The sequence below is a fragment of the Phalacrocorax carbo genome, chromosome 7, assembly GCF_963921805.1.
Source record: "Phalacrocorax carbo chromosome 7, bPhaCar2.1, whole genome shotgun sequence".
In the NCBI taxonomy this organism is placed as follows: Eukaryota; Metazoa; Chordata; class Aves; order Suliformes; family Phalacrocoracidae; genus Phalacrocorax; species Phalacrocorax carbo.
Genome location: NC_087519.1, coordinates 12,668,004 through 12,688,402, shown reverse-complemented (window position 1 = coordinate 12,688,402; position 20,399 = coordinate 12,668,004). Strand labels below are relative to the sequence as shown.

Here is a 20,399-nt window from a genome sequence, read left to right as displayed (position 1 = left end):
ATTCTCTCCTTTCATTGCACAGCTGAATTATAAGCCTAAATTTATTGCATTGCAATTATTTCGAAGGCAAAAGAGATCTCAGAGCAAACACAGTCCTGTGTAAATGCAGCAGTGAAATAAATGGAATTTATGCCTGCTTATACTGGAGTTTAATATGGATTTATGTTGCCATAAGTACTGAATTATGGCTTCACAGAACGAAACAAAAAGTTGTTGAACTCTGTAAGGGAAAAAATTAACTCAACATAAATATCTTTAATAAAAGCAAGAGTCCAGATTGTGCTGTCTGCATGGCAGTACAAACAGTACTACACTCTTCTAATACTGCAACTATTTTCATATAATTGTTTGAAGAGAAAGGCATTACTCAGTCTGAGTAAAGGTATCATGACCCGAAGAGCACACAGGAGAACACTACTCAAGTCAGGGTTTCACACAATGATGGCCTATTCCCATTGACTTCAGGGGGATTTTCACTAAAGAGAAAAGGAGTGAGTCACTGATTTATATCAGCCTTCTCCTTCTGCCTCCAGTACGAGACCATGACAAGCCAAGGAAAATAAAGACATTCCAATCCAAGACTGACACTGCATCCTCAGCCGGTCCCATTGTGCCCCAGTCCTGCTGCACACATGTTCTCAGCTTTGTAATTGCACAACTCCCATTAATACTAAGGGAGTTGTCTCCCTACAACAGATGAGAATACGCATGATAAATAATATGCAGATCTGACATCATAACAATCCCAAGCGTTCTGGGGGGAAAAAAACTGTCAGTCACCCTATTTTGTTGGCTCCTTCAATTCTCTTCTCTGGACAAATATTTTTTCTCTCAAGCCTTCGGCAATTAATAAAGTGTCTGTCCCACTAATCACAGAGGTACAAATTTTTAGGGCTGTGGATGTGCAGTAGAAATACATGTCATATATACCTGCCATGTTGGCACTATACTTGCAAATGTGGCAACCAAAGGAAAGAGACGGCTAGCCAGTACCTGCACAGCACATCTGTGTGGTCTGCAAGTGCATCACTAAACTCAGCCAGAGAGGAGCATGGGGATAAGTCACTGTATTCTCACCTATACTCTGCAAACACCCAAGTCATTCCTCTGTGTTTAAATAGAATGAGAGTGAACATTAACGCATGAAAATTCACACATTCATCGCAGGGCATGAAATCCTCAAGATACTCTGCGTACCATTTACATTTTCTGATAAGTTTCATTGGGGCTTCAATATTCTATAAGGTTTCTTAGCGAAGTGTGAATCCAATCAGTCTCTACCTATAAATCAATACTGTTTGTCAGGAATTATACAAATCCCTTAAGCATTTTCTAACTTTTTAAATTTTTTGGCGCTCTCTGCATATCTGTGCATTTTATCACACTGACATTTCACTGGTATTCCAAGCCTGGGCCCAGTTCCCACAAGGCCTGTCGTCTGGTGGAAGTCACAAGGCATTTCCTCCTCCTGGGTCTCTGCCCATATAATCAGGTAGGTAAGACTTTTCAGAGGCAGGAGACCATGAATTTCAATTTAGCGCTCACACAAGTAGAAAAATACCTGGAAAATTTCCCCTATTCTTATCTCTATACCTAGAAAATTGTTTTCTCTTTTGAAATCACTCTTTTATTTTATTCAGCATACTGCACTGTAAGCACCTCTTGGAGTTTCACATGGGCAGTTCAGTTCTTGCCTGCCATCCATCCTTACATCATCAGCCTGGGGCGTAGCATGCTATTGCTGGACAGATGCCTACTCACAATACGCTCCTTCTGTAATACCCCCATTTGGCGGGCAGCACCTTATTATTATCTTCTGGTATTTGGCCTGACACAGCCAGCTCCCAGATTCATAAGTGGAAATGTATTTGCTTCACTGATACCAGAACTCTCTTGTGCCATCAAGACTGAAACACAATGTATTATTAATGGCCAGAAGCCAAAGGCGATGAGACAAGCACATTGTAGAAGTCACAAAATGTTGTGGACCTATTTCTGAGGGCAAATGACAAGGCTCACCTCTTCCTTTCACTATATCAGGTGCCCTTCTCTTCAAAATTATGTTATTGTCAGCTGTGCAGTTATGTAGTGTGCACTCACTCCTCCTTTACCCGCTATCACCATCATTACTGGATGACCGCAAGTAGTGTTCAAGGCCAGACTCTCTGGTCCTCACACCACACACCAAGGCTGCAGCTGAACATCTTCCACTATCCTTTCTCCAAATGGCACCATCGTGGCCCTTGCAGAGTCAGAGCCTGGTCTCAGTCCTCCAACACCCTGAGCCTAATGTGGAGAAATCCAGCTGACTTTTAAAGCACGTTTATTTTTGATCTGGTGACCATCTCAGGCAACTTATGCCCCCAAGTTCACGTTGTTCAGTCTGACTTTGTGAAGAGCACCCTAAGACTGTGCAAGTACAACTCCACCAGGAGGAAACTGGAGGTCTGCACACACAGCCTTAACTGGCAAGGATGGATGGGAGACAGTCGGAAAAGAATTTCTTCCTCTGTGAAAATATCAGAACAAGTAAACCTAAGACTCTACATTAACAGTGAAATACTGCAAATTTACAGGCAATACTCTACCGTGGTGATGAATCACAAAATAAAATGCAAATGCCAACACAGGATTTCAGTTCTGTATGAGTACACGTACACTTTATTGACAGAAAAAGCAGAGACAAGATATTTGTCATAAAGCTGGGCAATCTGGAACTGGGACAGGGGAAAACTTTGCAAACTTCTCTCTAATGGCTATGTACCATTGCCTGCCCAGAAAAATCTAAAATTAACCACTTTAAATCAGCCTTCCCATAGTTTACCTTGTGAATGGAAATTAAACCATTTGTAGCACTTTGCCTAGGAAACCTGCATCTACAATGTATCTATTAATCCATAATTTAAAAAAATAATATTTTTGTTACTAAACTCTGTCCACATTCTTACTGAGAACCAGGGAGAGGGGAACTAACATCTGTGTGGGATGGGAATGTAAGTCAGTGGGTGGATTCTGAATACTGTTAAACGATTGGTGAAAAAACATGTTTATTTGTTAAAATGGAAACAATCAGTAATGACAACGGAGCTGAAATATTTAGACAAAACTGTAATGGAACCCAAAGGACATTATTTAGTCGTTCTCATGAAACAGAGAACCTCCCATTCAAAGTGTTGTACATATTTTTGCAATTTTTTTTCCATGGGAGTTCCTAAAAACTGCGGATGCTCTTGATCTGCATGTAAGAATTGAATCCTGGGGTCAAGGTGCTGTTGGCAAGGTCCGTCCAGAAGAAGCCTTGAAGGATGCTCTTGTGGTCTGCAGTACCCAAGCCTGGGAACTTCAGCTCTGCTCTAGTGCTGTGCAAACATGAGGTGGGGAATTCAAAGGCCTCCACCAGTAAATCAGACTTTCTAAAAACCTGAATGTGAGAATCTGCACAGTGTAGTCACAACAGGACCTGTATTCACAGGTCATGTAACCTGTATTCATAGGTCCTGTTCACAGGACAGGTATTCACAGAATTTCTTCAGCATGAAACCAACTGAGAAAGCCCCTGCTCTGCTTCCTCCCTTTTCTTATTTAAATCCAAAAGGTTTTGGTGATTTATTTTGAGTATGGTCCCATCTCAGCTCTATCAGCATAACTGGTACTTCACTTTTTTGTCTTAGACCACTGGCCTCTTTCAAATTACTGAGCCTCTCTACAGCACCTATTGTAATTAAGGTGTCCTGGTGGTTTTCCTGGCAAGTGTCATCCTCCTTGGGACACCGGCATATAGCCAAAAGCAACAGAGGGAAAGATAAAGATGTGTGAAGCAGTGGGAAGAGCCCATGCAGCAGACAGCATCCATCCAGAGGGCTGGGCTTAGCTGGGACCAACAGGGAGGGATCTCCCTGCCTCTCTGTTTACAAAAAAGTGTTGCTTGGGATATTTGCCACTACCCTGCATCACATGCTGCCAAAATGGCTGCTATTTCCAGGCACTTCCTCAAAAGCCATACCTCAGATTCCTCCCCTGCCTCAATGACCTTTCTCTGTCTTTTGCCTTCTACTGGTTGCTTCAGCTTCCCTGACTGCTCCTGACCATCACTCATTACGCTGGGAGTGATAGCTGCTCCATGTGTAACTGATCAGCACAAGGGTTTTCAGGTCTAGAGTACTCAAGATCTTAATATAATTTAGCACAAAAACAAAGAACATTGAAATGTTGGTCTACGGGGTACAATTAGGGATTTCTTGGATTTGGATCAATTCATATGTAAGTCAAAGGCAGCTGTTACTAATGCACAACTGTTCATCCACAGTCCAATATGCAAAGTACAACTCCCACTCTCAGACTTTTCTATGAGAGCTGTAAAAAGCCAGCTTCATATATCTGGGGCACTTTCAGAAGTATATTATTAACTCTGTACAATAAGGGCGGACTAAGAATAAAAGTTTGTCTCAAAGACGTTGCCAGAAATGCGTTTACCCTAAGACTACATTAAAAATTATATTAAACATATGTTTGCATTCATATTTGGGCAAAGCCTAAGACTCAACACCTTGGCTTGAGACACTAGCACTAGGATTATTAATATCATGCCCTCAGAGTCTGTATATTTGAATTTCATTTCTGTTTGCTGGCAATAAATGAAATAATGCAAATTCTGCTTTTGCTGATATAATGTAGTTGAGTAGCTGTATTGTTGCCACTTTGCAAAACCTGAAAATACATTTTAGCACATATATCAAGCCATCTGTATTTGCCAAAGTAACACTTGGAACAGATACCTGTTATTTGCATGCATAGTATACGAATAACTAATCCAAATGCACTGAGGGCCTCAGGGGTCTGTCAAGTTACAGGCAATGGCATTTTCTGTTCTCTTAGACCAAAAACAATGCAGCAAATAAGGCCAATTTTGTTGCCAGTGGACATTTTGTCACTTGTTTCAGCAGAGGCAGCATGTGCCATTGGATGCCGTGCCACTGAAGTTCAGCAGAACACAAGCTCAGCAAATTTGGATAAGTGATACAATATTTAGGACAAGTAAGTGAAAAGAAGCACAGTGAGAGGAGGTTTTGAACATTAAAGAGCATGCAGACTCACAAGTTTAACAAAGTTAATAATTAAACTTTAAAACATACCTGTGCAACCAGTTGTGCCTTTCTTGCCTGAATATCCCATATCACAATGACAGATAAATGAGCCTTTTGTATTCTCGCAGGTTCCACTCAGACAGATGTTTGGATGCAGATCACACTCGTTAACATCTAAAAACGCATGAATTAAGATTTATTAAATAAAATTCTTAGAAAGTAGCTGGCAAGATCTCTTGAGATATGACCTTTTGGTACAAAAATGGGTCTATGTATGCAAAGAGAAAACTGCTTAGGTTGGTTATTCCTTATCTAGTGTACATTTCAAGATCCGGTTTAACACTGCTATATTACTATACCTTTATTAACATACCTTTCATTCCAACTTTCCTTAAAAATAGAGATGAAGATTCAGCATATTATCCAAACGACTATTTATTGATGTTTTCTATGTATACCTATGTGTGTGCATACATTTATATATGCATGCATATGTTATCTACTTTTGTAAACATTCCTCCTGAAATACACTTGAGATATTTAATTTTAATGTGAAAATTTGTTTTTGGAGATACACTGTTTCATGACTTTGTTCTACCACAGTACAGAACTTGCACATAGTTTTGTCTTAGAGACCAGTTTAAATCAGGACTGGTGATTTATCTTGCTAGAAATTTTCCATGGCGTCATCCACCAGCACTTCCTTTCTGCAAGCAATCTTTCATCTGAGTTGCATAAAAATGTCACTGGAAGAGGACCCAAAGATATGATGCTATAGATCTTCATGTTTGCATCCCAGTCTACAGGGATATACATAGATTACATCTGCATTTGATAAACACAGCTTGTGCGACAGGGCTGGTCCTGCGGTCAGGTGCCCAAAATTAATGTGTAAGAGTAATACTCTTTGAATATCATTGTTTGCGTACTTGGAAATAGTGCCTTAAATAATTTTACCCTAGTTAATAGAGATTGGAAAATATGTACTTTCGCTTACCTATGCAAGTCTTCATGTCTTCAGATGCCATGAATCCATCATAGCAAAGACACCTATATTCTCCTGGGATGTTGGTACACTGGCCTCCATCACAGATGTTAGGATTGTCTTCACACTCATCAATATCTACAGGGAAAATCAGATTAAAATACGCTACCTTTATGTAATGCAACTAACCATGACCATGGCAAGCAAACATTTTAATGCTCTGATTAACATGATGAAGATTGAATCCTTGCAAATAACTGAACAGTACATTGCAAAGTTGTCCTGATAAGTAAGCTCCTCATCTCCAAATAAAGCTGGTGGCAAACATTCTACTCTGACTCCAATGTGAGCAGGAATCAACTTTGTAGGTAAAAAAGTCATTAACAGTAAAAAAAAGAAAAAAAAAAAACAACAGAACCTTTGTCACACCGCATGGCCACATACAATTGGAGATTCTTGGATACAATCCATCATTGTTGAAGTCAATGGAAGCTCTGATGTCAAATTCAGTGACAAAAATATCAGACTTTCCAGAGCTTGAAGAAGCCATCATACAAGCAGAATACCTCTACAGGTCTCAAGGGTGGTGACAAAGTGGAATCACAGAGTTGAACTCATGACGGGAATAACTACAATATATACATGTATTTCACAAACATTTTATAGGTATTTTTAGCATTTCAGCTGACTGGCCAGGCCAGCCACATAGTTACATCCTCTAGCATGTAAGTTGTTTTCTTAAATCATGAAACTGGCTGTCACTGATGGGGGCCAAGCTGCAGAAGCAGACACTTGATTATATTAATGCAGCCATGCTAAGGTCTGGAATCTTTCAGAGTCCCTGGGGTTCTATTAGTGTTCCTTGTAAAAATCCCTAGAATCTCCTTGTGTCAGCACCAACATAGTCCAGCAAGAGCAAAAATCAGAAACTCTGCCTAGTAAAACCATGGGAAAAAAATCAGCACAAAAAGGACAAGATTCAGGAACCCCCTCGCAGAGAAAGCATGTAGTTCATTATCAGACCAGTCTATTGTGGATTGCAGTAATTATGCAGCTGCAGAAAATGGACTCACTTTAACTTAAAATATGATGTTCATTATTCTTCTGTGCTTCTAGCAGCTAATGCTTGTGTGAGTGCACAGGTTCTGCAAGGAAGAAGGCTGACCAGTCCCTGTTCATCTTAACAAGCAAATAATGTTGGCATGGACATAGCCTGGAAATGTTAATTTGGAATGGAATTTGAATTAACATTCAAAACTAGGCTCTAGAAATGGGGATAATAATGACAGAAATAAAGAACTTTATTTACTAACCTGTCACTGTACTGATTTCACAGTTGGGGGAAAAATCAGCTGACAAAGAACCTGTTGTTTCTTCTAATTGAGATTATTATTTATGCATGACCTCACCAATTCAAACCTGACCTACTACTGAACTGAACAGCATTCTTACCAGCTCAATTATCAAGAAATATATTCCGTAATAGCTTCCAGCTTTGTGTGATGTTAAAGATAAAAGACATGTTCACACACAGAGCAAACTGAAAATGTAAAATAGGTGTTTCACATACTCAGGTCACTGTGCTACTACATCTTGTATCATGCACAAACATCTAACACAGTAAAACCAGATACTCAGTGCAAGGAGCAGAAACTGTCACAAAATACTTTTATTCTTATTTTTCACTCAGTTTGGGCAGAGGCAAAATTTCAGCATGAGTATTTTGAATATTCACCAGACGTTTATAAATGTAATTAGCATCTCTTCAAGAGAAGGTAGCAGCATTTTTAAACACTAGAAGGGTGGTGAAGGTGACCCCTCACAACTCTGGATATTTTCTTAGGTAGAGTTTGAGTTGACATATGAAAGTGTCTTGTGTTTCTGCTATTTAAACCTTTTTATGTGTTGGCTATTGCATTTAAGTCTTTTTTAGAGGATAGTATGAAAACAAATAGCTAATAGCTATTACTGGCTGACCTATGAATGAAATTCTATTTTTCAGAGTCAAGGCTGGATATAAAGGTGCAAAGACTCACAGTTAAGATCAGATGCTTTATTATTCCTCACCCAGGTAAGATCTGACTAGAAACTTCTACGGACATGTGTATGGTCAAGTTAATGTGTGGACAAAACCACTGAGAATCCATCCCTTCCCCACAGCAAAGGCACTTGCTTCCTCTCTCTTTAATTTTGAGAAGGGAAATATGATAGCTTTCTATCCCAAAGTTTTTAGTTTAATATGCAGGAAGGTGCTCCAAATGACCTGGTCTGTTCTGGGGTTGAGAGATGTCTTTGGGTGGCTAAGGGCAAGCAGGACTAAAGCACAGAACTGTTTCTAGCCAGTAGACTTGAGATCCCTAAGACTGTCCAAGTATAAACTCAGGTATTTGGTCCCCAGTCAAGCCAAGATGAAAAGTGGCTCAGAGAACCTTGCTCCCTGCCTCCTCCCTTCCCTCTCATGTCCCTCTAATCCTGCCATTTGGGTTTAGATTTTGGCTGAGGCACAATTTTCATCAACAGGTTTTATTTTTTCATTGAAAAAGTGTCCCAAACACCAGTGTTTGGGCAAGTTTTTGTATGAACTTGCCTTTTCTATAAACTTGGCCTAAAGCAAACTATTTCTAATTGAAATATTTTATGTTTTGTAATACTTAATTTCAGGGTCAGTCAAATTTGCACTTTTTCTAGTTTACTACTTTCTTTGAACAAGAGGCTGATGCTTGCTGAACATTGGCTACTTCACAACTTTCTGACAGTGTAAGCTACGATGAGGGGGCAAACTACACTTAAATATGCTTTAAGGCTCTTTGTCCTTTGGAATGGTAGCAAGTGGCCTCAGGGTAATTCAGACCATGGTCAGAGGTCTATAAATATTTACAAATTCTAAATGTGAGCTCCCTCTATTAATTCAGTATAGAAAACTCTCAATTTGTTCAACTATAAATGCAATTCTATTCCAAGGGATTAACCCTGTTATACTTCTCATGCTCTTCAGGGAGCTCTTGGATGGAATTGGCAAACAGCTGGCAAATATTCACATGCCTCAGCACACCAGTGGTTGTGCAGCAAGAAGTAAGAGAAGCGTAGGGTAGAATTATCTTTCCAGTAACTTATGTGGTAATCACCGAGTACAATTCACTTACTGGGATTATGACTCCCAGACTCCCAAAGCAGAACCCGACTGTTACAGAGCTCTGAAAATTTTCTCACAAACCCTGTTTAGAGTACAAGAGAGCTGTTTCCTAAGAAAGAGTCATACTATTCAGATTTCAGCTTGTCTGAAAGTCATTCAGTTTTGAAGTAATGCAGCATACTTGCATTGAACCAAACAAAGAATTAAAAATAGGAATTTTCTTGCTTGCTTAAGAGCAGATACCACACAACCACAGAGCAGGGTAATCAGCTCCTTTTCTAGCATTTCTGCCTATTCTCTCTCCAATATAATGACACAATACACATGCAGAGCATTTTGGTTTATGTTTATGATGATTCTTTCCATTGACTTCAACACATTTTGGATTTGGATCTAAGACAATACCTTAAGGGAGAAAATTTACTGAAAAAATTACAGCTTTTTGTTACCAAACTCAGAATCAACTTGTACACTTTCCAAAGTTATGAAGAAGCAGTTCCCTTCAAAACATGGCAGTCTGCAGTTGTCCAATTCTGATATTTTGGAGATGTTTACTTAAAAAAAGAACTTCACTTCCCATGCATTAATTACTTTTTTCCAGTATATTTATTGAAATAACTTTAATCTTAAAAAGAAGGTCCATTTTTAAACTATTGAAAATAACCCTTCCAGTGGAAAAGTTCCCAAAGTCTTCCTTACCAGTGCATGTCCTATGGTCTGGCATGAGTGCGAAGCCCTGTTTACAGCTGCATTCGTAGCTGCCCTCTGAGTTTGTACAGAAGTCCTCACAGCCACCATTCATTATACTGCACTCATCAATATCTAAAAAGGAGAAAATTACAGTTAAATCCCACAATACCTTTTACTTTAAAGCACATTCCAAGGACACACTTTGATTCACATTTCCAGAACGGCATCAGTCCAGAATCTACACTTGACATTTGCACACTCCTTGAACATCCAAGTGTTTGCAAATATAGGCATTAGGATGCACGTCAGGCAAATCAGGGCGGGAAAGAGATGAAATTATCTGACTGCGTATACAAATATCTCTTTCCACACATAAAAATACCACTGTTGGATTACCATCGTATCATGAAGGCAAAGTTTTTGTAAACATTTTTTCCCTTGAACATCCACTAGGCAAAATTAAAGTCAGTGGATTTCTCATGTATTTCTGTGGCACAATAAAATGTATGCATATAAAAGAGTGCACAATATGTGATTTAAGGTGTCATTTACAAAATATGGCTTTAGGGAAACAGTTACTGGAAAGGCCCTATATTTGAGACAATTGCAGATATTAGGAAAAATTCAATGGAACCACATGATTCTATTCTATTCTATGGTCTGTCAGGAACACTAATTTTGAAAAAAAACTATAGAACTCAGGATTAAACAGGGTATCCCCTCTTAATGATCAAAGTCTGAAGCCTTAGGACATTTAAAATAGTATGCTATTTTATGCACCATGATTGATTTAGTAGTGAAAATAAGCTATTTCACATTTAACTGTAGCACTGCCATAACTTCATTCATTCCTTGCAAGTAATGTATGTGCGCACCCTGGTTTTTTTGCACACTTTTTTTGACAGACTGTACTAGATTTCTGAATCATGATTTAAAATGTCTTTATACCACTACTAAAAATGAAACAATGATTTGTGTTTTATCGTCCCTATTCACTAGAGATCCCATGTGGATTTTGTCCTTACCAACACAGTATAACTTGTCAGGTGTGGACTGATACCCAGGGTTGCAAGCACACTGATACTTTCCAATCAGGTTGACACAATGTCCATTTCGGCACAGGCTGGTGCTTAGGTCACATTCATTAATGTCTGTTGCAAAAGAAAAAGAGGAACGTGTTTTAGGTCTGAATGAAAATTATACTAAAGCAAATATTGTAAATGTGCGTACAGCACAAGAGCAGTATAAAAAGCTGTGCACATTATTAATCTTGCCTGCATATCTTACCTACACATGCAGAGGTATTTGGTAATATCTGATGGCCTGGAGGACAATCGCACCGAAAACTTCCCTCTGTGTTGATGCAGATGCCACCTCGGCAGAGAAGGGGATTGCGCTCACACTCGTTGATGTCTGTGGGGAGAAAGGAAGGCACGTCACTGCAGGGGCCAGCACTGCCACAGCAGCACTCCATCCCTCCCCATAGTCTGCAGCACTGTCTGCCTAGATCAGCTCTGGAGCCTTTCCTACAGCTAGTCATACCTTACACCACAGTGCAGTTAAAAAAAAAAAAAAAATCCTTCATCAAATTTTAATCTATTCTAACTTCAGAGTTCAGGATGGTGTCCCTCTTAGCAAAATCAGGATTGTTGGGATAAATTTAACATCCTAAAACCTTGACCCTTGCAGAAGAACGGAATTCACGTTTTCCGTGGTAATCAAGTCAAAGTGAACTTTAATAAGACTCACAAAATGAGAGGAACCTAAACCCAGATGCAATCATAACTTCAAAAAAAAAAAGAAAAATCCACCCCAAAAATAAACCATGCATAGCATACTAACACATAGCATACTGTTACATATCTATGGTCTATAAAAACATACCCATGCAGTTTTTCATCATCATAAATCCACTTTCATAGCCTTCAAAGCATTCACATTCAAAGTCTCCAGGAGTATTGACACAGATGCCTTGGCCACAAAGATCAGGAGAGATGCGGCATTCATCAATGTCTGTAACACAAAACACACGCACAGTATTTTCAAAGGAGGTCAGTTTTCCCTTTTCAAATCGAAGTTATGGGAGATAAATCCATGCAGTTTACCTGTGCAATTCCTTTCTTCAGAATCAAGGGCAAATCCACTGTCACACCTACACTTAAAACTGCCAATGGTATTTCTGCATTTTCCATGGGTACAAAGACTGGGGACCATTTTACATTCATTGATATCTAAAAATGAAACAGTAAGGACATATGATATTACCACTTCATACAAAAACAGTGCACAAAAGAACAATGCCGACTTCAGAGTTCATCCTGCCTCATGATAATGACCCCTACTTTTGGGAAAATTGTAGACCACACTACATAAACTGATACTGATTCCACCTAACCAACAATGTAGACACTGTACTGGAACTGCCAAGAGCACTTTCTGCCATAAAATGATATCAGTCTCCCCCTTGTCCTGCAGGTTCTGATCTGCAGTTCACTGAAGTCAACAGTGAGATTTCAGCAGACAGAGAATCAAACATACAAGGGCAAAGGGAGCTTCCAAAAGAACCACTCTGTCTTCTGGTTTCTGAGAAAAAAAACCATGACTTCCATGAGTCACAGAAAACATAATGAGCATAAATAAAAGCACATGTCACTTGTCTTTATGGATAATTAATGGCTTAGTAACTGTTTATAAAACTAAGGCTGAAACTAACAACAGCCATTGTCATTCATATATATTTTCCTCTGCTTTCAGACTTCAGAATGTTTAGGTTTTGGGTAACTGGCTTTCTTTCTAAACACCCATTTGTGCTTCTGACGTTGTCCAGCTTAACCCCACTGGCAACCTGGAAAGACATCTTTCAGCACATGAGGCTAGGGTGTCACTGTGTGATTCCCATTTAATGCTGGACATTTACCAAAAACAGTCATAGCAAGACTTGGTTTACAGTAAATTAAATTTTTCTGGTTTAAGCTATCATCCTGGAAACATTTTTCTCTACTTCTCCAAGTAGCTCCACAAGAAATTCCCCAAATTATTCACCTTCCCCTCCCTTCTTTGCTCCACAGTAAAATTAACATTATTGCTCCCTGCACAGGTAAGAATGACTGCTCTTTCAATACATCCAAAGCTGACTGCTCAGTTTATTCCAGTTCTTGTACTATGAGGTGCCAGGTTTTCAAAGCTATTCCATCAGCCAGAGGTGCCATTAGATGCAACGCAGGAGGCAAAGTCAGGCACAATTTAATCTCTCTAGAAGAGACACAAACTTAGTGTTTTGAGGCTGCAGAATTATATGGTATTTACTGGGCTGTGACATAGACTCGATTACCTTGTGTTTTATTCTGGCCTTAATTTCCATGAAATCTAATTGGATTTTCAAATGTGCCTTAAGGTGAGTGAAGTGCCTGGCTATCACTGGAATCTTCAAACCCACAAGAATTGTCTGAGGGAAGAGTAAAAGGAAAAGCCAGCAGCATTTGCTGGCAATGAACAACAAACACATCATATACCTTTAGAGAAAGGTTTCCCAGTTATCTCTATCTTTGTAGAGAATCCAGATCCTCTTGGACAGAGAGCTTCAAATTCAGGTGATCCCTTCAGAGGGCACTCCTCACACTCAAAGCCCCATGCTGCCCCCACTGAACAGCAGCAAGCGTCCATTCGGTGTCGGCCTGGTATTTGTGAAGTGCATTGCTCATCTTCATGCTGCAGGTAGCAACTCTCCAAGCGAATGTCTGTTGGGCAATTGAACGATATGTTGAGAGAGAAAGAGAAAATTTAGTTCACCGCAGAAAAATCACTTTCCAGAATCCTTTCAGAGAACAGTTTGCTCCACGTTTTTGTGGACTCGGAGCATACCAAGCACACTGCATAATTTCTAACAGCAAAGTATTAACGCTAAACTCAGAAATTAAGAGTTGAAGTAAATTTAAAGCACCCATTCAGAAAAACAGTGCTCAACATTTGAAGTAAATTTTGGATCAGAAGAGGGTTTTAAGCATTCCAGCTTACCATACTTATATAAAGCATTTTGATTACTACAAGCTATGCCTTGTTCGGAGACAAATCTTAGGCACAACTGTCATAAAGGGACAAAGGTGCTTTGGATGGACAGCATACAAAACTTCGATATTCTGTTGCATCCTCTGTTAAGGCGTAGTGTAGCTAGGAATACCGCATCCCTCCTCAGACGCCTGAGTCCTTGCCCACAATGGTCACGCCCACCACCCTTCCAACCTTGCTGATTTCAGTGGGGCTGCAGATGAAGAGCATTAAGAGCACAGATGATCTGTAGTAAATTGTCAGATGAAGAATCTGGAACCAAATCAATGCTATTCACCAGCTAGCAGATGGTGATGGGCTTTAGCTACTACCATTGGAATCTGTTCATAATCCAGCTGAACTAAGTTCAAGCCCCTGATTGATTCAATTTCAAAATTACTTATGTGGAAAAAAAAATTTTCCTTACCTGTAAGAAAACATGCAGCTCTTCCCTAGTAGACCTGTAAATGGTATTAATACCTACCAAGACATGTCCGTCCAGAAGCATCTAAAGTCATTCCATTAGGGCATTGGCAAACAAACGATCCCAAGGTGTTGACACACTGCCCATTTGTACAGACTCCAGGAAACACCTCACATTCATTTACATCTATTTCCAAACAATATGTGAATAAAAGTAATCACTAGCATGATAAACATGAACAAACCAGAAAATATATGGACATTCTAATGTGTGTTTTTTAGGGTAAAATACAAAACCACAACAGTTTACATGGCCTGGCAAAATTCCAAATATTTAGGATTTCCTATGCAAGTCAGCCGGAACCAATTAATTATAGAAAATTGCTGATGATTAGAAATAATACACGTAGTTATCTGCCATTCCTACATATACTTAAACTCAAAAGTAATAAAAAGGGGAGGGCCATTTAAAAATTATATCCATTTTCATACTTACTGTGGGCCAGATTTTTTGAAGCAGATGGGCAAAGAAAGACAAAGGTAAGAGCATAATGAGATTATGCATTATTTCAATGAGATTAACTTATCCTGTATTTTTAAAATGCTTTTTAAATTTTTTATATTTTTAATGTTTGTGTCTTATCGGGCACAGCTCTGCATGTCTGGAAACTACAACAGCATTTGAAACCTGGCCCTATGACCTTGTTAGCAATTAGCAACTTTATATAGATTAAAATAAACTCCTTATGACTGCACACAGAGTTTAACTTCATTAAGTAAATCTTTTATTTCTATATTTAAGTGGCAAATTTAGCACTTTTGGGTAACGATAATTTGATTAACTGTGTTAGCTTGGCCTGAGCATAAATAGATGTCGAGTAATCTAAGCGTGGGGTCCTTCCACCAGTGTCCTTTGTGAAAAGCATATGCTTCACAACTGCCTTTAGGAAAAAACCCTCCAGTGATAAATATGGCCCAAGATGAAGCATGACAATTTTTAAGACAAGAGAGGATAAGAACTAGAAATGAGAAAAGAATTACTCTGATAATCTACAGCTGAACACTCATGTATAGAGTAATCAAGAAGTGAGTAGGTGGGACTTGCTAGACCTCCAGACAAAACTCCTGGTGCAAACAGACTCTGCAGCCTTCAAACTGCATGGAACAGAGTGGAAGATAAACGTGGGGTGGACATTAGTGGCCTCTGCCTTTGAACAGATATTATAAATAAAAGGCCCTTATTGACTGGAAAGCAGGAAGTAAAGCCAGAGGACTATTAGAAACCACTCAAACATAGTTCACAGCCTATGAGCAATATTCCGGCTGACAACTCCAGGGCTCACCCGTAAACTAGAGGAACACTGCCGATTTAGTTTGCTTATTTCTTTGCACAAAGCCCATTACTCATTTTACATGGGCTGTGTATGGGAGAACTGAGTATCACCTTTTGGGAACTAAACTTACTCCCTTGTCACGTCTCTCACTTGCCAGTAAATTTCCTAGAGATCTTCCCCCGTCTTGAAAAATGCTTACATTGGTTGAAACCCAAATACAGCTTCAGTATGTTAAGAGCAGGGGAAACTACTCTGAAAAATCTGGGGCTATCCAGGTCCCATTGAAATGAGAAAGATTAAAGCATGTAATAGATATAATCCAAAGTGCTGGTAAAGGAAATGCTGAAAACAGTTATGTCTACGTCTTGGAAGGATAAACTTTCCATCCCAGCAGTGTTACAAATGTTCTAAGACTTTCCTTGTGAAGAGAGATAGGTGGGGCCACTTTTTTTCCCCCCTTTTCTTTCACTTACACACTCCAGAAAGTGTTGCTGAGGTCAGATAAGTTATGTACAGTGGGTCTGCAGCACAGACATGCCAAGATATTCAGTCATCATTTGGAAAGCAAAGAATATGTGTGAGGGTGTTCCTCTTTTTTTTTCCTCTTATTTTTTTTGTTAAGGAAAAAAACAATGTTTCTTTATGGAAGCTACATATGGGAGTAATTTTTAAAAAATATTTTAACTGCAGTGTCATGTCAGATGTTGTCAGTCAGGATGACCCACAGCAGTTTGAGACTCTCTGAGCTTCTGCATATTATGGAAACATGCAGCACTTTGCCAGGGGTTCAGATCAATTCAAATGAAGATGAAATAGGGTGGGACTTTCAATTCTCACAGAATAGTATAGAGTCATCTCATACCAAGCAAAAAGCTACACATTTAAAAAATCTTCAACCTTTTCTTTAACCAAAGTTTAACTGTGTCCTGATGCCTCCTTTTTTTTTTTTTTTTAAAATAAGACAATGAAACTATGCTTTGGAATGTGTCTGGTTTCATATAATGTTGCATGGAAGAAAGCCAAGGTTAATAAAAAAAGGCAAAAAATCCCTTTCGTATGAAATATAATCTTTAAACATTCTTTTTCTAAAGCATAGTAATAGCTTGTCATATCACTGTATCAGAAATGCCATGTTTTATAACATATATAAGATGCATACTTTGCCCAGATAGGTTACTCAGTTAACAGTACTTGAAAAGAGAGAACTATCTCCCTATACTGGTAGACACTATATTTGCAAGTGTGTACTTTGAGATAAACTGTGAGTGTGTAGGAATGTTAAACAAACTGAAGCCAAATTCATCCCTGACATAACTCTACTGAAGTCAATGGAACTACACAAGGTAAGAATTTGGCATAGTGTTCCTCTATGCTAAATTAACCACTTAAATCAAAACACTAGCATTTTTTCATTCAAGCTCTGATTTATGTTAAAGCAACAATAAATACCTTCACACAATGTTCCTCTTATTCTTGAATATCCCTTTTGACATATTGGGTCTGTAAAACAAACAAAAGTGAACTTTTAGAACACTACACTCCAAAACTCACCATTAACTTTGTGCAAAACTGATCATGTGAAATATTATCTCAAGTTTATTGCTATGAGAAGTCTCAGTGCCTAGACAGTATCTCAGTATTTTCTGAAATAATAAAGAGATAAGATGGGGCAACTACATAAACTACATAGTGTCAGCTATTATCCTCTTTTGTTTCCCATGTGTCTTAGCTAGCTAACCCAAAAGTGGTTATATGATTCCTGCTTCATTCAAACAAATTAATTAATTCAGCTTGATCACAGCACACTACAGCCCTATTTACCACGGACAGATGAGGATTAATTCTGCTAATGTATACAAGATTAATTTAACTGAGGAGCAAACTAGCAGCTTTCAGCATACAGAAATAACAACCCACACACATTTCTGGATTCATCAGCTCATCCCACAGTTCAGTTTAATTATCAAGTGAATATGCAGAGACCTCAACCCAATTCTTGATCAACCATATGATTCTCTAGGTCATCAGTTAATCTACAGAGTATAACAACAAGGGCTACTCCCTCTCCTCCCTCCATTACCACACCAAAGATCCGTTTGTTGCAAACATTTTCTTGAGAGCTCTGGGGAATGTGCATCTATTGCTACATCATTAAGAACTCTAGATCACTAATTATGACAAACCATGCTAAAATAATGTTGCAAGTTACAGACTGTAGGTGTGGTCCCTGCCCTTCAGAATTTCAACTTGTAAAATGTTTACTATAAAATCCAAAGTTAGAACCTTTTACAGCTAACATGCTCTCTCAAATATTAAGACTTCTCTTTTTGGACTAAGGAATGAGTGGTTGATAACAGAACAAGTAAAGCTATTTCTCTAGCCTGTGCCCAAACTTCTATGACAATCTAGACTAACCTCGGAGTAGGAAAAATCCTAGGTTCCTGAGGAAAATTAACGGCGTTACCTCGTTCACATGGTGTACACGGGCTTCCCCAGGCAGCACCTAGTGAGGAACAGCACTGGGACTTCAGAGTTGCTCCATTGATATTTATTTCACATCTTCCATCCACTATGTTCTGCCAACAGGTACCCTTAACAGTTTCTGTTTGGAAAAAAACACAACGTATTGTCACACAGATTATTTAGCATCATACGTTAATGTATAATATATTTGCAAGCACACTTGAATTTGACCATAAAAAAGATTCATCCTTTCATTATAATTTACCACAACAGATCTGAATTTATTTTAAAAGCTCTTAATTTATCCTCTGTGCTGGACTATAGCCTGAAATCATCCCAGCACAGAGCCCTTGCAAATCCAGTTTATGCCTATTGACCTTAACAGGGAATATCTCAATACCATGCAAGATCTGAGTCATTGTATTTATTATGACTTGGATTAGAGGCACATGCAGAAGAATGGAGTAGATATGAACCCTTGCTAGATCTTCCATTAATCTATTAAATCTCCCAGTCTGGATATCTGAACTTCCCATGTAGGGAGTGGCAGGAGATAGCTAACGATCAGCCAGAGCTATAGTTCCACAGTCTTCCTCACTGACTAGGCAACAGCTATAAATCATTGTCCCTCCAGAACAGGTAAGGAAGAAATTATGAGTCCACAGAGTATCTGAGTCACAGCATTGTCCATGGCTGCTCTTGAGCTGGTCTGGACTGTACCCAAACTTACTCATGCTCTATCTCCAATAGAAAACTGGCCTTTCCAGAGAGCAGATCTTAATGAGAACACGTCCACCCCTCTTGTAGGAGGAACTGAGTGGGTGAGCATAGTCCTGAAGAAGTGGTCTTAGCATGCCTGTATTTGTTACAAAAAACCCTAACCTCTTTCAAATTTGACATGCTCCCAAGTGCTAGCTGCACTTTATGTACCCACAGTAATGGTGAAACCACTTTCTTAACATTGTTTCTGTAACATTTTCTACTACATTTATCTGCACAAGTTATTTTTAAATATTTTCTAAACTTGGTGTACAACATTTGTATGCTACTGGATATTTTTAACCAGCAAACATAAAATCTTCAGAAGAATAAATACCTATGCAGATGGTTCTGGTTGTATCCAACGTACTTTCAGGAGAACATTCACAAGCAAAAGAGCCTGGTGTGTTTTTGCACACCCCATTAACACAGGGATTAGATTCACACTCATCAATATCTAGAAGAGAAACACACTGCCATTAGTACCAGGAAGCACTAACAAAAATACATATGGCCTTTTCCAGCTTAGGGAAAATGGAAGCTTTCCTTATGACCAGTTTTCCTGATACTCTATTTTTCTATTATGAAACTCTTCACAATAGACGAATGATGCATGTGTCCTAAAGACACACTAACACATTAGAACATTAAAATGCTGAACTTTGAAGCAGCATCTCATTTTTCAGCAATATCCAGCTATTGTCCTGCTTTGTGGTGGTGGACTGTGTTGCTTAGATGATCTGATACACATTCTGCCTGTGGCTCAAAAAGGGTTCAAACGAGGAGTCTGGCTCTGTTCTCCACACAAGATAACAGATTCGTAAAACTTGGTTCTTCTCAAGTTTCTCTCATCCATGGCACAGTGTGGGCCCACTGGTAGTAGTCAATAAGGAGAGTGCTAGTACAGACCTAATACAGGATATTCCACAAGGTTATCTAATGCTTTAATTTTGGCCTTGTCTTTCCTCATTCCCCTACTTCATGATATGATTTTTTTCTTACGTTCTACACATTATAGACTCATCAAGGTTCAAAGTATTTCTGGCACAATCTAAGAACAATCCAAAGGAATAAAACTAGGATGAAATGGAGTGTTGCCAGTTACCTTCACATGTCTTTAGGTCAGGAGTGTATACAAATCCTTTTGGACAGGTGCAGGTGAAACTTCCAGGGGTATTTCTGCATTGCCCATTGTCACAAAGCAGCATGTTCAGTGCACATTCATCAATGTCTATAATGAAAATCAAGAACTTTTTAAGAAACAAAACATTGCTGGAGTAGAAGCCAGGACAGAACTTCTCTCCTGACAGCCACATTTCATTGGATTTTGAGTATGTGGAGAGAAGGAGACAAAGGGAAGAGAGAGAGAGAATACTCATACAAATGACTTGCACTTTTTCAAAGACACTAAAAAGAAATCTAGATTCTTTTTGTAGACAACAGGCTTGGAATTCTTTCAAATGGAAATGACCATTCTAAATAAA

General features: G+C 38.9%; 1 protein-coding gene across 1 annotated transcript in view; it reads right to left on the bottom strand.

Annotated features, from left to right (window-relative positions):
- FBN1 (fibrillin 1) overlaps positions 1-20,399 on the bottom strand; it is a 161,760-nt gene that overhangs the window by 45,225 nt on the left and 96,136 nt on the right. Inside the window, exons 20-32 of the mRNA XM_064456363.1 lie at positions 20,021-20,146; positions 19,253-19,372; positions 18,158-18,295; positions 17,143-17,193; positions 14,421-14,546; positions 13,405-13,629; positions 11,998-12,123; positions 11,777-11,905; positions 11,180-11,305; positions 10,918-11,043; positions 9,902-10,024; positions 6,082-6,207; positions 5,133-5,258 (exon numbers count right to left, since the gene is read on the bottom strand). Of these exons, the coding sequence (XP_064312433.1) occupies positions 5,133-5,258; positions 6,082-6,207; positions 9,902-10,024; positions 10,918-11,043; positions 11,180-11,305; positions 11,777-11,905; positions 11,998-12,123; positions 13,405-13,629; positions 14,421-14,546; positions 17,143-17,193; positions 18,158-18,295; positions 19,253-19,372; positions 20,021-20,146 (1,668 nt within the window). The remainder of the gene's footprint in view (positions 1-5,132; positions 5,259-6,081; positions 6,208-9,901; positions 10,025-10,917; positions 11,044-11,179; positions 11,306-11,776; positions 11,906-11,997; positions 12,124-13,404; positions 13,630-14,420; positions 14,547-17,142; positions 17,194-18,157; positions 18,296-19,252; positions 19,373-20,020; positions 20,147-20,399) is intronic.